The sequence below is a fragment of the Pterocles gutturalis genome, unplaced genomic scaffold, assembly GCF_000699245.1.
Source record: "Pterocles gutturalis isolate BGI_N339 unplaced genomic scaffold, ASM69924v1 scaffold30556, whole genome shotgun sequence".
NCBI classification, from domain to species: Eukaryota; Metazoa; Chordata; class Aves; order Pterocliformes; family Pteroclidae; genus Pterocles; species Pterocles gutturalis.
This window is the reverse complement of record NW_010098807.1, coordinates 58,180-78,968: the sequence shown is the minus strand read 5'-3', so window position 1 is coordinate 78,968 and position 20,789 is coordinate 58,180. Positions and strand designations below refer to the sequence as shown.

The 20,789-nt window shown below is 39.3% G+C and overlaps 1 protein-coding gene across 1 annotated transcript in view; it reads right to left on the bottom strand.

Moving 5' to 3' along the window:
• Positions 1 to 113: 113 nt before the first annotated feature.
• Positions 114 to 20,789, bottom strand: part of COL4A1 (collagen, type IV, alpha 1) — a 70,265-nt gene continuing 49,589 nt past the window's right edge. Inside the window, exons 37-51 of the mRNA XM_010074339.1 lie at positions 20,182 to 20,312; positions 20,003 to 20,079; positions 19,154 to 19,252; positions 18,578 to 18,628; positions 16,479 to 16,664; positions 15,679 to 15,812; positions 12,883 to 12,955; positions 12,130 to 12,201; positions 10,021 to 10,149; positions 8,473 to 8,571; positions 8,112 to 8,324; positions 6,438 to 6,615; positions 3,579 to 3,693; positions 2,430 to 2,602; positions 114 to 694 (exon numbers count right to left, since the gene is read on the bottom strand). Coding sequence (XP_010072641.1) covers positions 613 to 694; positions 2,430 to 2,602; positions 3,579 to 3,693; positions 6,438 to 6,615; positions 8,112 to 8,324; positions 8,473 to 8,571; positions 10,021 to 10,149; positions 12,130 to 12,201; positions 12,883 to 12,955; positions 15,679 to 15,812; positions 16,479 to 16,664; positions 18,578 to 18,628; positions 19,154 to 19,252; positions 20,003 to 20,079; positions 20,182 to 20,312 — 1,812 coding nt within the window. The 3' untranslated portion in view covers positions 114 to 612. The remainder of the gene's footprint in view (positions 695 to 2,429; positions 2,603 to 3,578; positions 3,694 to 6,437; positions 6,616 to 8,111; positions 8,325 to 8,472; positions 8,572 to 10,020; positions 10,150 to 12,129; positions 12,202 to 12,882; positions 12,956 to 15,678; positions 15,813 to 16,478; positions 16,665 to 18,577; positions 18,629 to 19,153; positions 19,253 to 20,002; positions 20,080 to 20,181; positions 20,313 to 20,789) is intronic.

Below are 20,789 nucleotides of genomic sequence, written 5' to 3'. Positions count from 1 at the left end.
AAAACTAATAGCACTAAAGACTACAAATAGAAGCAAAGGTTTGCAGGATGGCACTCTATGTTGTGAAAAGATGGTTACATGTTGCTTAACCACAGTCTGTAATCCCAAAACTCTTTTTTACATCAGTATTGCTTTGTACAGGAACAATAAGTACATACCCAAGAGTCTGGGATTTTGAGACACCTAGATAACGGTAACAACAAACTTATCTGGGGAAGAAAAATGAATCTAAATATATAATACAAGAATGAGAAAGGGGGGTCAAACAGTATAAGGCAGAACTGCATACCTCCTAGCACCTTTGCATTTTTTCTGGATAAATGCTGACTTTTTATTATATCAGTGCATTGCATTTATATAAAAAATACATATATTTCAATCAAAAGTGCCATTTGGCATGTCAACATTTGAAGCTTATCTTTGTTGTCTCTTTTCTTCTTCAGCAAGGACAGGGCCAGTAAAGCAGTGTGTGTTAGTTATGCAAGTTCCTAAAAGGCACTTTACTGTTTTCATATTGGACAACAATGAGGTACATATGATATATGTCTAGGCTTCATTGCTGTTAAACGAATAGCACCATATTGTGTGAAATTAGTTGAAATTCAAAAGTCATTATGTTTGTCTCATACAGACTTGACAACGGCTAACGTTTGAGCGCAGATCTCCTGCTTTCAAAGTTGAGGGAGTCGGTTTCCTGTTAAAAATAAATAAATGAATAGACTCATTAACAATTGTTGATACAAATAGTCAGTTTTCAGGTTTATAATTGTCAACACAAACCTTGCATGCAGCCAAGTGCCTTTTTAAGCTGTGCTGAATCAAGAAGGTGTCCCTAAGTTCTCCAATGTATATTCACTTTCAAGTTTGGTCACAAACTATCACAAGATTAGTTTTAAAGATCATCTACTTCCGGTTACTTCAGAATTCAGTTCTGCCATGAGGCTGAACGTTTTCTTAACCAGGAGACACTACCTGTTTAACCAGCAATTTGAAAACATACTGGAATTTGGGTAGTAAAAAAAAAAAAAAAAAAAGCCAAAGAAACTGAAGACTTTTGACTGTTCATGAGTTTCTGCTAACTCTTGTGACTTTACAGAACAACAAAAAGCCAGCAAAGGAAATTATGTGACACTGTACAGAAAGACAAAGCAAAACCTGTAGTCTCTACCCTATCATATGGAGTTACTCCCAGCAACTGGAAATAAAGCATTTTCAGACAAACGTGTGCTACATTTAATGCTTTTCTTTAAAATGGCTTATGAGTTTATAGGAAACTGAAGAGCATTTGTGAATTATGATAGGAGGACAGGTCCCCTGATCTGGGATTATTTTATTAATTTGAGATACAGTTTGCAGACAGAAAAGGGTATGAAGTTGACAGGCTTCTGGGTAGGACTCAATGAATCCACACAACTGTAGTACTGACTCCCCTAAATTTTCCTCTGACAGCTCTCTTCTTCCTAGGGAGCCAGTGCTTACCCCAATGTTGGCAAATGGGTTCTTTCAGTAGTAGCCTTTCCGGTTGATAATATTATCACAGGCCCAGTGACAATCTATCCCCGTGCTGAATTTTTCTACCTACTTAGCTGACAACTATCTCATAGACAAACAGTCAAAACTGGCTGAATAACCTGCTTCATTTTGACTGAGACATGCTAAGGAGCATCCACAGATCTAGAAGACACGAATAGATGAAGGGTACCAGAAGGAACAGCCTGGACTGCGGTGGAAGAGGATGTTTGCCTGCACTCCAGAGGAATGTCTGCTGATCAGGTAAGCTGTGCAGACCTGGGAACCGATCTATATGCTAACATATTGATAAAATTCATATGGAACAAATTAGACTGTGTGGAAAAATACTTATGTGCAGGAGACCAGAACAAAGCCTACTACCACTTGATTCCTGAAATTAGAACCTCAGTGGGACTGAGGCCTAAGGCCTCTGCCTTCAGCTGCATTTTATTCAGACTTACTTCCTCCAATATTAGGGAAAGGTAAATAACTGTTCAGCTCACTCAGTTCAACACCTGCACTAATTTAAAGTGGTTCTATTATGTGTTAACGTCCACTAGACAGAATGTTATATTCTAACATAATTTCAATCAATACATCAGCCTATCCCAGTTACAACTCAGTGAACACAATCAAACATGGTGGAAACCCAAACACTCTCAGATTATTCCAAAAAGCAAAACACCAGCTACAAATGACACATTGTAAACACTAATGGAAGATGCATTCATTAATTCCCCCAAAAGCTATTATAATTTTTTTTGTCTTTTTGTAATGAAAATCATTACCGGCATATGCTAACCAGGCTGGGGCACAGCCAATACTTGAACCATGTATTATATCCAAACAATACTTCTCTTATTCAGTGACGAGGCTTGACTGAGTTTCAAATACTGAAATACAAATCATGAACTTACTTGAACATCTCATTCCTCTCTATAGTGGCAAGCCAGAAGCTGTAAGCGTTTGCATAATAATTGCAGGTGCCCCGGCCATGGCATTCAATGAAGGGAGCGCTGCGGAACTCCTCTAGGCAGGAACCAGGAGACGCCAGGGCCTGGCCAGAGCCCTCCGCACCAGCACTGGTGTGCTAGAAAAATGCAAAAGTATCAGTCAGAGGGGGACTCTTTACCTCTTCTGCTACAACACTTATTGGACTCTCTTGCACAAGTATTTCTTGACATGCCTCTCCCTGTCCTCTGTCATGTCTGTCTGCTGTTTTGTGTCTCAGCTCAAGGAGGAGCAGGAAAGTGGAGGTGAAAGGCTCCAGAGGTGGCATTGGGTTGTCTCATTTAATAGCAGCACAACACACCAGCAACATCAACTTCAGGGCAGCTCTATGGACAAAAATCCTTTGGGACTGACAGCTCTCAGGCCCAGAAGGCATACAGACTGGTATGCTTTATATCTGAATAGCTTAACCCAACTTCCGCCCCACATCGCTGTGGCCTCTCTACAACTGCCGAGTGGGCATGGGTCCATGCTGTTTCTCAGACCATTCCCAGACCTTGCCTGGGAGAGCAGCTGTTGATACAGGCTGCGAGCATGACAAGAAGCATGCTAACAGCTAACCACTATAGAGGCCTACAGAGCTAGCTCTTCCAGGCCACTCCTTGGCCCCATTTATTTTACTATAGCTGAGGAAGCTGGATAAAAGGTCAAAAATGCTGTTTGAAAACTGATGGCTTATTCATCAAAAAAGGGGAAGAGGACAGGCACTGATATGCTATCACTCTAGGAAGCTGCTGCAACTTAGATGTAGAAGGACAATGGAAAAATATGCTTATTTCCTCATTTATTCAGAACTTGGATCCTGTGTTGGAGCTGCAAACAAGAAAGCAAGCTGTGTGCGTTTCCCCCAGAGTGAACACCTAATTGCTATTGCATTATTCTCAATTAGTAATTAGCCAAAATCTTTTTAAAGTCAGCAGAAAGGGTAGGGGTCTAATGCTCTCCTAAGACCTGAAGTGACACAGTCAGGTATTAACTTTCCCAGAACAGGAGTGTAGAACAAATGCCTAAAACAAATGCTTTTCTCAGCTCAGAGTATGCCCCAGTGCACTTACCATGACAAATGAGTAACCAATCCAAAGTGAACTCCAGCCTTCAGGACACGGTGGTATTTGAATTGTTTGACTGTGAACGGCTATTACCATAGCAGGAGCTTCACACACAGAGCATCTAGAAAGACCAAGACATGAATGAGCTACATGTACCTGAGGATTAATACTTCTTCTTTTTCCAGAAGTTACTTTCTTAAAGGAATCTTGAATTAGAAAATGCTGTCACCTTCAAAAACAAAGGAAAATCAAAATGTTTAATTTAGAAAAACAACCAACTTCTTCTTTATTTTTTCTTATTTATGTAGGGACAGCTTAACTATGAAGTCTTATTCCTATCAGCCTTCCTCTGAGCAAAGAACAAGACACCTCTTATCTGAATATATAATTGTAGTTGTCTTTTTCTAGTCCAATTTGTACTGTAGTTTCTAAATGAGAGGCAAATAGCCAAACACTGTAACTCAGCAAGTATCTCTTAAAAGTGGCCTACTGTGATCAGAGACAAGTAAAAGCAATTCACTACCCTAAACATAGCCCTGCGTGACTTCCAGAGAGAAAGCCATCTCTCTGGAAAATGTCTTGCAAAGGTAATCACTGCTAATCTAATCTAACGCCGACTCTTCCCCGTGCATTTTCCTTGTGAGAGGCTTTTATTTACATCTGTGGTTTTATATTCAGCAAGAGATTTCTAGCAAAGTAACTTGAACAATTGACTTGAAAACAACTGTTCAGAAAGCTATGCAGCACTAGTTCTTCTACTTTAGATAAATTCATTGTTTCTCAGAACTGCTAGGTTACTGAATGATCCAATGACCAATCATACCTTCACAGGAGAATCATAAAAAAAGTGAGTTGGGGTAGAAATTTTAATATGGGAGCTATTAATATGGGGCATTTGTTAGTTATAATCAATTTTTTCTTGTACAACTCCTAAATTGGCAGTTCGCAATGACGAAAGTGATTCAAAACAAATCCTTAGAACTAAACGGTCTGATTTCTACTATCAGAGCGGTGAAAAGAAGCAAGTGTAAAATGGATTAAGTTGGATTCTGGAAAATGCACAGAAGCAAAGGAATTCAGAATGAAAGCCTTCTATTTCTGACTTGCGGAGACTGCTTTCATACCTACTGCCTTCATCTTCAGTGCAGAAGCAAGACAGTTATTTTAAGAAACACATCAATGAAAGAGTAAGTTAAAAGAAGAATGTAAAGCTGCCTCTATTCTTGGAGCTCTGCTTTGCTTCAAGAGATTTCTGGTATTTCAGTGGAAGGCCTTACATTAAAAGAAGTCTCATGACCCGAGGCAGCAAGTGACACTTCTAAACCTTTCAACTTTTGGACAGGGAAAACTATTGGATTAAAAGCCTCAACTAACAAAATAAATAGAAAAAATAGTCTTCTCAGATTCCTTGCTGGTTTGAAAAATGCGTATTACAATTATCTCACTCTCTGCTATGGGTAAAAGGAGAAAAACTCATATACACACATATACACACATGCAGATATATATATATTTATGGTGTCAAAGCTAATCTATATACATAAGATACGGCAAAAGGTTGGTGGGTACCTCCTTGAGCAAGAGTTTCAAAAGTGTTTATTAAAGGTTATTTTGGGTGCTTGATCAGGGATGGCATAAAAAGAACATGAATTTCAGAGGCTGGTCATTTGAATTTTTCTGAAAGTCAAGCCCCTTACATTCACATCTACTGAAAAACCAAAAAAGTAACACCAATAAAAACTATGGTCTCTCTTGAGACTCTTGCTCTCAATGTACCCACTCATTTTCAAGGCATACCAATTTCTATGGCACTAAGCCAAAAACAGAGTACAACTGCAGACACAAGATAAATCCTATTATACAAAATAAATATCAAAGGTTTTGCAGTAGAGCCAAATAGTTTTTTGAACATACCACTACAAGCCACTGAAGATTTGAATTGTCCTTTCTCTTGGATGGTATATAGAGACCTGAGAAAACACTAACAGCAATCTCCACTCCTATTCTCTTCATACGACAGAAAGACCGATCAACCAAAGCTGATGCAGATTAGAAGCAATGATAGAAATCATAATAATGTCTATATCTAATGATTATATTTTAAGTTATAAATTGGACATCCCCTTGTCAGATTCTTATCAAATGACAGTGGTACAGTTCACCACACTCTCGCTCACACCTCTGCCTCCAGCACTTGGCATATTATGCCAGGATAGTTTTTTCTAGTGGCCTTAAAATTTAGAATGGAGCAAAAGTTCAATGTGTTGGATTTATGCAGAGCAGTTATGTCTGATATACGTGCCACACCTTATGCTATCTGGAATTATTAAAAAATAGACAATTGATTTTGCAGCTGTTTCCTTTAATTCAGACAATAATGGCTGTTTTCAAGCAGTATGGCCAAAACAATGGAAGAAGCCTGGCAGTCTACAGTATGTTAAATAATGCTACCATTTTCAAACAAAAAGGAGACTGAGCCCTGAAAAGCTTCTAGCTATGACTAGTCAAAAAAGGAAGAATTGTTTTCAACAAGAATTGTGAATAAATTCAAAACTTTTTATCCTTCAAAGTACATCATAGCTTTTGCAAAACATAATTTCAAAGTAAATCTTTTCATTTCAATTAGACTCAAAATAGACTGCTCTGTGTGTTTGGGTTTCCCCCAAAATGGATTCCTTTTTGATCAAAGTTTAAACTGAAAGCCGGCACACTTGAAACATTTCATCAAAGGAGCTCAAACTTTAAATTCAAAGGCATGAAATAAAAATACACAGATTAAAAGCCTTTTCAAAAAAAAATAAAAGTACCATACACACTTCTCATAGGCATCTTCATTTTACAAACACAGTAGAACTGCAACTATACCTGCTGATGAATGGTCTGATATTTTCACCAGTGATAGGAGCCATATTCATTGGCATGGGTTCAGGAGTGGATAGCCAGTAGGAATAGTCATTCCTTGATGCAAAGTTACATACATTGTTGATATTGCAGAATAAGAAAGGCATGGTACTAAATTTACGAAGACAGCTTCCTGCTGTGCCTGAAATGTTAAGTGAAAGGTTACTTGTTAACCCATTTTTGTTAAAACATTGCCAACTGCCAAATATTTCCAGGAGTAGCTAAAAAGCAAACAACACTTGCTCTGGAGGGCCCAGTACTCTCAGAGGAAGTGACTTCTCTTAGCTCCATAAGGAAGAAACAGGGCAAGGCAAGGAGTAGCCCAGTCTTGCCTGTAGAATTATGGACTAACTTAGGTTGGAATGGACCTCTAGAGGTCATCTATCCAATTCTCTGCCAGTTAGATCAGGTTGCTTGGGTCCGTAGCCAGTGGAGTTTTTCAGTATCTCCAAAGACAGAGATTCAACAACCTCTCTGGCGTCCCATTCCAGTGTTTGTGCATCAGTGTGGTAAAAAGCTTTTCTTCATGTTTCACTGCAATATATCTCATACTTGTGACCATTGCTTCTTCTGTCACAGAGCCCCTCTGAGAAGAGTTTGGCTCCATCTTCTCTGCCCTCCCTGTAGACAGCAATAAAGGCCACCTTCCAAATTTCTCTTAAGACTGAGCAAACCCAGTTCCATCAGACTGTTGAGACCCCACAAGCCATCTTAGTAGCTAGCTGTTGTATTCACCATGGTATATCAAGGGCTTACTTGCTCTGGGAGGCCCAAGCCTGGGCACAATATACCAGATGCGGTCTCAAAATTGTCAGAACAGGGGGAAGAATCACTTCCCTCCAGCTGCTGCTTGCACTTTTGTGAACAGAGCGCAGTAGGATGTGCAGTGGAGAGTGGCGTAGTAGTTGCAAGGGGACACTGCTAACTCATGTTCAGTGTTGCTCACTAGGACTCCCAGGTCCTTTTCTGCAAAGTAGCTTTTTAGCAGTCTGTACTGCTGCTACTAGAAATAGCAGTCAGTCCCCAGTCTGTTCTATTGCATGAGGTTATTTCATTCTAGGTGTACCCCTTTGCATTTGCCTTTACTGAACTTCCTGAGATCCTTCTCGGCCCTTTTTCTCCATCTTGGACAGGTCCCTCTGAATAGCAACCATGTCCATTAGGGAATCAACCATTTCTCCCAGTCTGGCATTACCCACAAACTAGCTGAGAGTGCATTCTATCCTATCACTCAAGGCATTAATAAATTCACTAAACAGTATTGGCTCAGTACTAATTCCTGAGGGACATCACTAATCAATAACCACCACTCAGACTTCACACATCTGATCACATCCCTCTGAGCCTGATGGACCCATCAATTTTCTACTCACCTTATTGTCTACTCTAGCCAGCCCATATCTCACTTTGACTACAAAGACACTATGGATGACCATGGCTTTGACACAGACTTTCTTAAATAAACTGACATTGTTTCCACTATACACCAAACTGCTATTGCTACCAACGTTGAAGGCATAGTAAAGCACAAGCTAACCAATAATAATTACACAGGTTTGTTCAATACAGTTCCACAAATGAAAGGAACATTTGGTTTACAATGAGTTCTAACTGAATTCTAATTTGGTCTCTACTTACCCAGATCTTGGCCATGTGCTCTTTCATTGCCTTGTACATAAAGCAAGGAGTAGCCGTGGTAAATCAGCCTTGTTCCAGACGGACATGATGGTTCTTCAATGGTTTGACTGTGTCTGGTAACAAGGAAGCCATGGGCAACAGACGGTGCACCTGGTGGGCCCATAGCCCCAGGCAAACCTTCAGGGCCAGGTGGACCAGGGAATCCTCTGGGCCCTACAATACAGAGAGTCTCCTTTTATCTCTACAGACAGCAGTACTCTGCCTACATAACTAAATAAGTGAAATTAGACACATTCACACCTGATCTCCTATGTTATTTTTCTGTGAAGGAATCAAGTCTTTGAAGAACTCATGGGCTTACCTGGAGGACCATAAGGACCAACTTCTCCTTTTTGCCCAGGTTTACCATCAAACCCTGGACTACCAGGTGGTCCAGGTATACCTGAAGGTCCTGTCACCCCTGTTGAAAAATAAGGAGTAGTTATTATTGGGTATTACTTCATGCTAGTTCTGACTTTTTGGCTTTTAACACAGTACAGCACAGTCACACCTCAGTATAAACCAAACTCATAGAGATTCAGTGTGTATATTTCAACATCTAGAGCACATGTGTGGGTTACTGCAGGCGAAGTGATCAGAGTACAGAAGAGAGAAGGAAGCAGAGGGTGTGCTTCTAAAAAAACTAATATTTGCCTCGAATATGAAAAGGTAGGGCAATAATCTCTTCCCTTTCTCCTTATCATATGACTGAATCAAAAACAGACCATAAAAAACTATGGTCATGAACCATGGGAAAAAAAATATTCTCTCAGCTTCTTCCCAAACAGGTTTTCAGACATATATTTTGTCTTCCCTTTATCAATTTCTAGGGGTGCTTTGAGTCCTACATAAGCTCAGTAATGCTGACTTTGGGAAAAAGACATTAACACCATCAGCACCATACCAACATTTCTGTGGCACATCAAAAGCTTTATATAGTCACAGCTGTCTGTGCCTTTCCTGATCACTTAAAAAACAATATTGTGTTCATGTATTGAACTGACTACTAGGCAACAGCGACAGATCCCATACAAGTAACCTCATGCTGTGTTAAATCACTGAGATTATTTCATAGCTATTTCCTAATGGACAGCAGTTGTAGAATTGTAACCTCATGTTCAAGAGCAAACTTCCATATCTATTATATTAAATAGAAAGAAGATATTAATTATATTCCACTGTAATTCCGCATCATCTTCTTATAAAACAATCAGGAACAAAGCTTTCCCTTAGGATCTTAATAGCTTAAGAACACCTCTGAGCTCCCACTCTCCATGTCCTGTCATTCTGAAGGACATGTGTCATGCATCCTTGTGCCAGCATTTCACTTCTTACCCTTTGCTTCATTCTCATATTCCCTAATGCGTTTAATTTTTGCAGTTCACTTTTTTTTATAAAAATTGCAGCATCTGGACTACAAGACAAAATCTTGGGCTATGGAACAAGCTGCCTGAGGAAGCACTTTCCACTCCAAGACCAAGGTGTTTTTCCTCATGCTTCCCTTCTCCCAGAGACACACAGTAATCAAGTTTGGATTCAACACTAAAGACAGAAGACATCCTAACAAACACATTCTGGGGAAAGGGTCAGCCACGTATTGCAAGTTATTCTGCTTACTGCTGATCTCAGATACTGATGTGATGACTGCAGAGTGAGAGCCTATAAAAAAATGACTAGGAGGCATCTGTTCTGGTACTCCTTCGGATGAGCTTGACAAAGAAGGATTCTCTTCCTCATTGCTGACACAATTTAAATGGCTTATAAAAAGCTAGACAATACTATACCAAAAATCTTCTAGTGTCTAGCCTATCATTGGTCTAATTTTACATTACTTAAATGGCATTTCTACTGGCAGGTTAGAAACTCTCACCTTGCTGTCCTTTGGGACCTGGAAGTCCTGGGAATCCTTTGAGACCAACTGGTCCTACAGGGCCAGGTAAGCCAGGATCTCCTTTAACAAGCTGAAAAGCACCTGGTGGGCCTGGTGGGCCCTGTAAACCTGCCAAAGTTAACAGAGGAGATCAGCAAGCATTTAGTATTGCACAACAAAAAAGTGAGAAAACAATGTTAGCTTGTACTGCTGTTTATGTAGTCAGAGAATGGACAGAGCCTATAGCTACCAGATACTAATGTGTCCAAGATTTTATATGTGCACTGAGTAAGGTCATACCTGTTAAGAAGCCAAACCTGAAGCTGACTCAGGGAAGAAGACAAAGGGGTTCAAGGTACAATGCGGGAAACAGCCTGAGGTGGATCTCTGACACTGACAAACTTCTGGTAACACCGAGGTAGCTGCACATGCTGCTGCTGAAAACCATATTGCTACTTCCTACATGCCTGTCTCCCACCAGACAGGACAGAGCAGGCCCACAGATGTAGCTCTGACCAGAAGCACTGCAACCAGGGTGTGCAAACAGGGCGTGGCATCTGTTGGGGGTGGCAGTGGCATTTGCTCAGAAAAGCTGCACACTGGCAGTTACTGGGCTGCTGCCCGCTCTGCTCACCAGCAGGCTTAGGCTATAGCCCCAGCTGTCAGACCAATGAGCTTGATGGCTGTGCAAGCCTACCCAGAAGCTTGAGGTCTCCAGGGAATTAAAATCAGAAGGATGACATCTTTCAAAAGAACTACCATGTTTTAAATGGACTCTGTTTCTAATAACCGTAAGGAGACCATGACCTGCTGAAAGCAAATGGTGTCCAACCATCACAACTGCAAGGCTGTGGCTGAAACCCAAATGGAAACACTACAGCCTATCTGTGCAGATGTCTCCACCCAAACAGACCTCCCAAGGACTGAAATAGCTGTCCAGACCTTAGATTGCATGGAGTTCCCTCAGCAAGTCCGCAGATGACACCAGGCTGAGTGGTGTAGTCAATACACTAGAGGGAAGGGATGCCAACCAGAGAGACCTTGACATGCTTGAGAAGTAGGCAAATGTGAACCTCAGAAGTTTAACAAGGCCAAGTGCAAGGTCCTCCATCTGAGTTGGGGCAATCCCCAATATCAGTACAGACTGGGGGGTGAATGGATTGAGAGCAGCCCTGAGGAAAAGGACTTGGGGATACAGGTAGATGAAAAATTGGATATGAGCTGGCAATGTGTGCTTGCAGCCCAGAAAGGCGATTGTATTCTTGGCTACATGAAAAGAAGCATGTCCAGCGGGTGATTCTCCCCCTCTACTCGGCTTTCATGAGACCCCACCTGGGGTACTGCATCCAGCTCTGGGGTCCCCAGTACAAGAAAAATATGGACCTGTTGGAGCAGTTCCAGAGAAGAGCCATGAAAATTATTAGAGGGCTGGAACACCTCTCCTATGAGGAAAGGCTGAGAGAGTTGGGAGTTGTTCAGCCTGCAGGAGAGAAGGCTCTAGGGAGAGTGTATTACAGTATTTCAGTATATAAAGGGGGCTTACAAGAAAGACAGAGAGAGACTTTTTACCAGGGTCTGGAGTGACAGCACAAGGGGCAACAATTTTAAACAGAAAAGAGGGTAGATTTAGATTGAACTTCAGGAAGAATTTTTTTTACAGTGAGGGTGGTGAGAGACTAGAACAGGTTGCCCAAAGAAGCTGTGGATGCCCCATCATTGGAAATGTTTGAAGTCAGGTTGGATAGGGCTTTGAGCAACCTGATTGAGTGAAAAATGTCCCTTCCCATGGCAGGGGTTTGGACCAGATTATCTCTAAAGGTCCCTTCCAACCCAAACCATTCTACAATTCTATAGTTCTAGGATACCATATAAAGATTCTAATAATGACAAAACCTCAGTATTGATTTTTCAGAGCAGGAGATAAATACATTCACTCTCTACTCAATACTTATATCTATCTGACAATTCAGATGATAATATTATCTTATCTGGTTTAACATTCTGCCTTTTAACACTGAATAGAAGGTGGAGGGAGATATCCATTGGTTAGTCACAAAAAACCATTTTAGAAATAACATATGGGAAAAAAAGCAAGTCTTTATACTATACCTTTAGATCCAGGAAGACCTTGGTCACCTCGCTCACCCTTAAGGCCTGGGAAGCCAGGAGATCCTTTTGGACCTGAAGTCAAAGGGAATATTTACATGAAAATTCAATAATTTCTTGATTTGGAAGGATATGTGCAGAATAATCATGTACGACCTCATGATCACGTAAGGGCCATCACTTTATTTGCACAAGTACCTTCTAACTGTTTACAAGAACAAGGTACAAACAACAGCACCAAGTCACCAAATAAATGATGGCTGAAAACAAATTTCTCTTACTTTAATTAAATCTTTCTCCAAATTATAAGAATTTTTTTCTATTAATAATAACTCAATTTTTTATACATGTGGTGTTTTCATGTATATGATGGTGACAGTAGCAGCAACATAGTCAACAATGGAAAATTACTGAGCCTGTGTTTCCTCAAATATAGCTATAACATTTGCCTCTCCAGTTCTCAAGAAAATCTTGAAGGTTCTTGCCTGGTAATGTCTAAGCAATTGATTTTACATCCACCTTTTAAAGCAAGTGCACACTTAAAACGACAAAGCAAGACAAGAGGCAAAAGGAAAAAACCTTGAGAAAAATCTTGATGTTCTTGTACGCTTTTTGATGCAGCTTTCAATGCTGTATTTCAATGTAATAATTTGTAACACAGAGTCAACATTCTTTAAGCATCCTTTTTGAGAGAGGAAGGATATGAACAAGACATCTTTGCATACTTTTTAGGAATACGGTATATTTTCTTCTCACCTGGAACACCTGGAACTCCTGGAGGTCCCAGATCACCCTTTTGACCAATATCTCCTGGTAAACCCGGACTACCCTGTATAAAAGAAAATGTGAAGCATAGTTATCCTACACTATTATGATATGACTTTCAAATAGGTTGTGTATTTTTGGAAATCAATGAAAAAAAATAATATGAGAGAAAAGCCATTAAGTTTACAGAATGGTTATTCTCTACCATGATTAGATAAGAAGCTTCTTTTACAGAAACAAGCATGCTCTAGTGGTTGGCAACCCTGCCCACAGCCAGGGGGTTGAAACTAGATGATCTTTAAGGTCCTTTTAAACCCAGGCCATTCTATGATTCTGTGATTCTATGACACCTTGTTCGTACTAAACTACTGTTTGCCTTACAAAGATATGAGATCAGAATAAGGTCTCACTAACAGCATAGCTAATAAAAAGGTTCTTAACCACAGACCATATTGTTATGAAAAATATCAATAAGCACAAATCTCAACAAATACTAATTTCAGTGCACCCCCAGCAGGGGGTTACTAGTTTGATAATTAAATGGGGTAATTCTAGACCACAGCACACTTGAAAACTTCCACATTCACATGTGGAATGACACTAAATGTGCTGAACAATTTCTCATCCTCTGAAGATTGTTATTTTTCAATAGGGCTAAAATACTCAAGGACTAAAACATTTCAAACACAATGTGAACTCCTCCTTCTGCCTTCACTATCATAAACTGGTCCCCTGAAATTAATGGTGACAAGTGGGATTGGACTAGATGATCTTTTGAGGTCCCTTCCAATCTCTAACATTCTGTGATTCTGTGAAGTTCATTGTAGACTCACTTAAGAAAAACCAAGCCCACATTTCAAAAGACACTGTAAACAGACATTTAAATGACTGCCAATTTCCTTTTCTTCTTTTGCCTGTTGCAGATCATCTGCAAAAAGCTTCTAAGTACAGTTTAGAGTTTCTCCCTGGCTGAGCAATAAGGCAATGATAGTCCCCTACTTAATTGCCCTGGGTTAAGCAGAGAGTTAACTTTTTTTTCTCTTCTTCATGAACAGCTAGCAAGAGACTGTGTTTTGGATTTATGCTCAGGAGAAAAGCTGATAACCGATGTTTTGTTCTGCTGACAAGGTCGGCAGACGAGCAAAGAGACACAGTCCAGCTGCTAGCCTAGGATTTGCTCTTAGGTTAAGATTGAGAACCAGACTGACCGATGATTTATTCCATAACATACATGTCATGCCCAGTATATAGGTGAGGAAAATGTTTCTTTTCTAATTTCAACATTGAAATGCACAGAAAAACCCAGGAGATTTGTATTTCATGGTCTGATCTCCGCATTTATTTTTTTTAAAGATAGGATTTTTGGACAAGCTGTGTCACTCACGTTGTAACAAAATCTCCCTTCTGATATAGGTTACCATGTACCTGGAGACCTGTATAAGCAACTGAGCTGTAATCAGGGCAGGAGCCTGTCACATCGGGGGGATGAAGACATTAGAAACCCATCTTAGTATGTATCACCAGAGGAAGTTTAATATTGAAATAACCCTCACTGGAGCATTTCACACTGCGTTAACAACCCAGTACTATGCACTGTGGCTCAAGTAAAGTATTTTCTTTTGACTGAAGACATGGAGTCAAAATCCTTTGTCATTTCCCACTCTTGATAAAAAGTCTTCAACTGGAATATCAACCTGTGAAAAGCTTTAGAAATTCCTTAGGCATAGAGATCTAGCTCTCTGCACAAATGCTGCAAATTCTTAAAATAGGGAAAACATACTGTAAAGTTATTTTGAAATTTGCTGCCTTCAAATCTGGGATGGGATGGTACAGTATGGCCTCACAAACAAAAAGGCATAGCCAAGATCTATCATCTGAACACTGAAGCAAATCCTTAATGTCTTTGTGAAGTGACTCCCAGATGCAGAAAAGGATGCAGTAGATCTTTTCATTATCAAGAATAATGTGGACCTTTTAAGTGCTTTTCACATCAGGACCTTATTCCTAAGCCTTCCTTCCTTTTGTACACTAGGAATTGTTGAGTCATAACTATCTACTTCCCTATTCCTTCTTCCATAAATTTTATTATTATTATTTTCTTATTAGGAAAGAGGAAATTAAAAGTTAAAATATAGAGCATATTTTTCAGTGTGGGAAAGGCAGCAGACACTCACAGAGGAAGAGTATAGAACATGAAATATTCTGCATGACTGTCCTGTTCTACTTAATTATCTCTAATATACAGAAAGGGAACTGTTTTAGATCAGGGAAAATGAATAATATATGACAACAATGTATTAATAGCATTGCCTGTTTGTATTTCTAAATCAGCAGCTATCTTTCATCACTGACAGTACTGAAAATGCACTTTATTTGAAAGGTTTCATAACAAAACCAAACAGTTCAGGTATTTTCAGAAGGCAATTTATTGTGAAATATGCAACCTTTAAAATTAACTACTAATGCATTTGCAGGATTTATGGATGTGCTGCAGCCATCCTGTACTGTTAATACACTGTAAATTATATTCTGGGTGTTGTATGTTACCACTCACTATCTATAAATTTCTAATAAGTTCATTAGCTCACTGGGGCTTATTGGTAGGCAGCCTTTAAAAGGAGAGAATTAAAATGTTTTCAAACTGACCTTACATCATCAGCAATGAGTCCAAAGGCACTTTGGGCATAAAGTATCATGACTTTGAACAAGAAATATCTATGATTAATATCTCCATTAATTATAAGAACCAGCTTTCAGCAAATCTTGAGTGTACTGAAAGTAACTTACTGGCAGTCCCTGGAAACCTGGATCACCTTTGACTCCTGGACCCCCAGGAGTCCCAGGCCAGCCATTGCTTCCTTGTTCTCCTTTGGCCCCTTTCAGACCTGGGGGTCCTGGTGGCCCTGTTGGACCTGGTAAACCTACAAACCAGAAGATGAGAATATTTAGTTCAGAGCAGTACCTGATGGAGGATGACCTGGCTCAATCTACAGATGGACAGAACCAAACCAATTATCATAATAACATTTCAAGAAAATAAGTAGGGGAATCTGTTGCAGGGAGGTCCATATGACTCCCCAACTGTCTGGACATCTATCATTTATCATCCCGCAGCTGACAGAAAATAGTGAAGAGTTTTCTATATGTGCAGAACAAAGAGATGGTATGTTCTCAGGTATGAATATGATAGAGACAATACTGCAGCTCTCCTCTCTCTCCTCCTTAAGGTCTAGCACAGGGCCACTGCCAAAGTAAGGCCATGTCGGGCCATTTTTTGACACGTTAACACTCCAGGACATAGGAACATACAACCATGACTGCCTTGAAACAGTAAATAAACTCCGAAGGGAAACATGGAAATAGGAGGCAAACTTCTCAACGTCAGAAAGACTTCTGGACAGAACCAACTGCCCGAGGATATAAAATCAGCCTGTTCTAGGACATAATGTGAGCTGTCTATGAAGGGGAGCTTTTCTCTGATCTGTGAGAAGAGGATAAACAAGGATATGCAATATTGATTATACTAGTGATTAATTAGGTGAGCTTTAATTAACATCAGTACATTAATACTAAAGAAAAAAGATTACCTGGAAGGCCAGGTTGGCCTTGGGGTCCTCTGTCTCCTTTAGGGCCCTCAATTGCACTTCCTGGTAGTCCAGGAAGACCTTGGCTGCCCTTAGGGCCCGGTGGACCAGCATATCCTGGTTCTCCTTTCAGGCCTGGGATCCCCGGACTTCCTGGTGATCCTGGAAAACCCACTTCGCCTTTTGCACCTAAGATTTGAAACAACCCCCAAAACATGATTAGAAAGATGATCACAATCACTGTAACCTTCTGCCTTGTTATTCACTCATAATAAGCTTTATTCCTTAAGAAAGTATTGACCTTGTCTTTATACATTTGTACAAAAATGCAAAACTTTAGGAAAACTATTATTCTTCATGTTATAATATAAATTATGTGGAAAATAGTAGTTTGATTGATATATCTTTTCTTAGCTAAACTGATCAATGGGCTATTTTAATTCACTCTAAAAACAGATGAACATTCAGCATGTCTCTATCAGTCCTTCCACAAGGAATACAAAGCCCCCAAATCCTTACTGCACTACAATTATTATTGTCATAGCTGTGTAATGGATGTTTTGTTTGACTAAGCACAAAGGGACTTGCTCCTGGAGAAAAAGGGAATATTTTTTTTTACTAAGATCTAGATTTAGACTTACTTAGTACTTTCAGGTTTGTACAAATAGTTAACCTTTGCAATTCAGTCAAATTTTAGATCATGACTGAGCAAAAAGAATATAGATTAGCCAGTATAAGTACAATAAAAGAGAACTAAAATGTATGAAGAACACCACCCCTGTCTCTTTGCCTAAACAGAACAGGGTCTTTAAATCCTGGACTTGTTTTTTGGGAACTACAATACATTTGGAACACAAATTATGTCAGCTGGATATCTAGTTACTCTAAAACCAAATATTTTTAAATGAGCTGTGCTGACAAAATGAGAGAGATGGGTAAGGTGAGAAAAGTGGTGTCATAATCTAGCATTCTACATGCCTGACTGAGCTAGGATTGGAAAATTTACTTATTAAAATAAGTTCTCTAACACTAGGGCTTTCTCAGAAATTAATGACTGAATTACTCTGAGATGGTAAATAAAATATATTCTAAAATTCTGGTTTTGGTTTATCACTTTTGATTGTCCACACAAGTTTCCTGTATTTATAGAATGAATGAGTGAGGTAGAGCATTCATATTTCAAGCTATGTAAGTTCTTCAAAATCTGCCACGTGATGTTAATTTCATAGATAGACTAGCTGAGTAATTTTTGGTTTTTGTAAGTTTAAAATTGAAAATCCTTTAATTGTAAACAACTTCATTTATAAGCAGCAGTTTGATATTTCTTCACTACTGTTATCTATTTTGGTCTAGTGTCTAGGACATATTTATTTCATGAAATGGAGCATGGTGCATTACAGACACCTTGAACAAGCATTGACTCAAGCCAATCAAGTCATTCTCACAGCACAGTGTAGTGACACACTCTGCAAAGACCACAAGTGGTCTTGAAATTGTGATAGCTATGTGCCTGTACCCAAGCTAATAAGACCTGAGTCCAGGTAATAATTTTCAGTAAAATCTCATTAGGTCTCTGCTATTTTTTGCATCTCTGCACCATGCTCCTGTGCACAGCTTAGACATGCTCTGCTGAGCTATAGAAAAGAACTATTTTAGCAACTAATAAAATTGCATCTGGGCTGCACAACAGACTCAGGTAAAAAAATTACTGTGGTATCCTGGCCACAAAACTGCTATCTTTAGCTGTCTGCTGCACAGAGCCTCACTAGTCTTTGATTCTTGCAAAATTAGTAGGAAAACAGAAATACTTGGAGTCAAAAGCACAGCACACAAAGATGGGAGTTATTTATATTACCTCATCACAGCACAGCTTGCAGTAAATTCCACACTATGAATAATTACCTATTTTAGGGCATATCTAACTCATGTCCAAGATGCTGCCACTGTAACAGAAATTAGTATTTGAGCCTCTCAGAGTTTCTGCCTGCTCTGAAAAGGTATAGCATGTAAAAGAATGAAGTAGAAAATATGTCTGAATAACAGAATTATATTTATAGTATGTTGGGAGGGAGCCTTGCTGCTTGTTTAAAGATGGGTTTTACCTTTATCTCCCTTTGCACCGGGAAATCCTGGAAGTCCTCTACCTGGAATACCTGTAATATAGAGGCATCAAAAAATTAGAAGATGCGACGGTACTTACATTTAACCTCTAATGAACAAAACTCTATTAAGCAAATATAAAATCTAAATAAATGGTTTATGTAAAAGTTCTTCAGGGCAGAGACTGTCTTTGTTATGTATTGGTATTGTATCTAGCACAATGGGTCCTGTATGACTGAAAACTCTACCTTAAGAAAAGGCAAGCCTGCTCCATTATTTCACAGCTAAATTGCAAACTGAAATTAATTCCAAAACATGTCGATTCTTAAAAGTATTGCCGGCTTTTGTGAAAGAAATTCTTTCAAGATTACACTGATTAAACACAGTTGCTTGTCTAAATTATCAGCTTTACAATGATGGATGATAGATAGTAGTTTGCAAGACACCATACTAACTTTATTTTCTAAGGTTTCATCCAAAGTACTTCAAACCCAGCAGACCCCTCTACCAGCTACTCTTGTGTAGCTTGTCTCTGTGCATTTTCGTGCCCCATGAACTTAACATGATAGTCACAGTACCTTGTTCACCCTTTGCACCAGCTGCACCTGGAATCCCATCATAACCTGGTTCACCCTTCTGTCCAATGGCACCAGCAGGACCCGGAACGCCAGGTTCACCTGAAAAATCATTGCCATTTTCATTTCACCTATGATGATTGAATCATCAGACTTTTTTTTTTTTACACTTCTTTTCCTCTAAAGAAAAGCTTAACTTATTCTTTTGCACCCATAGACACCAAGCAGATACTGCCTGATGACTTCAGTGTCACTCTTCTCTGAGTTTATTTCTGAATTAAATCTGTGTGAGACAGAGTTCAAGTATTATAGATTTTGACATAGCTAATTATCATTAAAATCAGTGAGTTTGGAGTGCAGAAACTCCAGCAAAGACTTGTGAATAGCACAGCCCGTTGTCCAATGAGACAATGTGTCCTGCAGCCAGTGAACTAAGAACACAAAGCTCCAAGTTCAAAAATTTTGTTAAGCTCATAACCACAATGGACTTAATCTCCTCCCTACTCTATCTCCTCTTTAATGTTTGTGTAATGATTCAGGTTTGGGACCATGGATCAACTTTACTGTTGTTAAATGAACTCAGAAACAACAGAACTATTAGCAACAACCAGTCTTGTGGAAGGTGGTAAAATCTCTTTCACAAACAGTGCAAAAGAAGTATTAGCCCCACATGACACTGATTCAGATTTACCTGGGAAACAGCACTGTCTTTTTTTGCTTATGAAATGAACAAACGTACCAGGAAATATCCAAGCCAAAACAGATGTAGAATGCCACAGTATCTGTTTCAGCCACTGCCTGGAGGTGAACAATACTTTATGTAGCATTTGGTGTTTTCTATTTATTTTCTACCTGGTTCTCCTTTTAAACCTGGAATGCCACTTAAGCCAGGAAGTCCTTTTTCACCCTTTTCTCCATGGCGGCCGGGGCTCCCTAAATACAGGAAGAAGACATGGGTTTACGTGGGATATTTGGTATAAGTTTCATATTAATTTTTCACTGCAATTTCTGTTTTATTAAAGCATAAACACTTGCCTGGAAATCCTGCCATGCCAGGGGATCCTTTGGGACCTGGGGCACCCGGCATTCCAGGAATTCCTGCACTACCCTTTTCACCCTTATCTCCAGATGAACCTGGACTACCCGTTCTTCCTGGTTCTCCCTAGAAGAAGTAGCACACGTTATAAAATCCACACATTAATTCTTTGCAATGGTAGATGTCACCTCTCTTATCCATCAGACTTATAAAGATTTTAATTCTTTTTCCATTTAGAAACAGAGTAATTTGGGATTAAATTTAGCATTAAATTCCACTCTCAAAATTATTGAGTTTTCTAGCAAATGCTTAATACCTACATATGAAAATGAGTAGTTTTCTATGCATTTTTATTACAGTTTTTACAAAGTCTTTTCCAAATTAGCCTCTTAACTTACTTACCATACTCAATCATCTTAAAAAAAATCTTATTTTAAGTCTTCAGCACATTTGCTACCAGATTAGTAAGTTTTATTTTTATAATTTTTACTTATAAATTCATGATTACTGTCAATGTATAGCTAGGAAAATGAATGTGAAACAAATGAGAATCCTATTAGAGATTAAATTAACTTTACAGACAGTATTAATACAGTTCTCTTT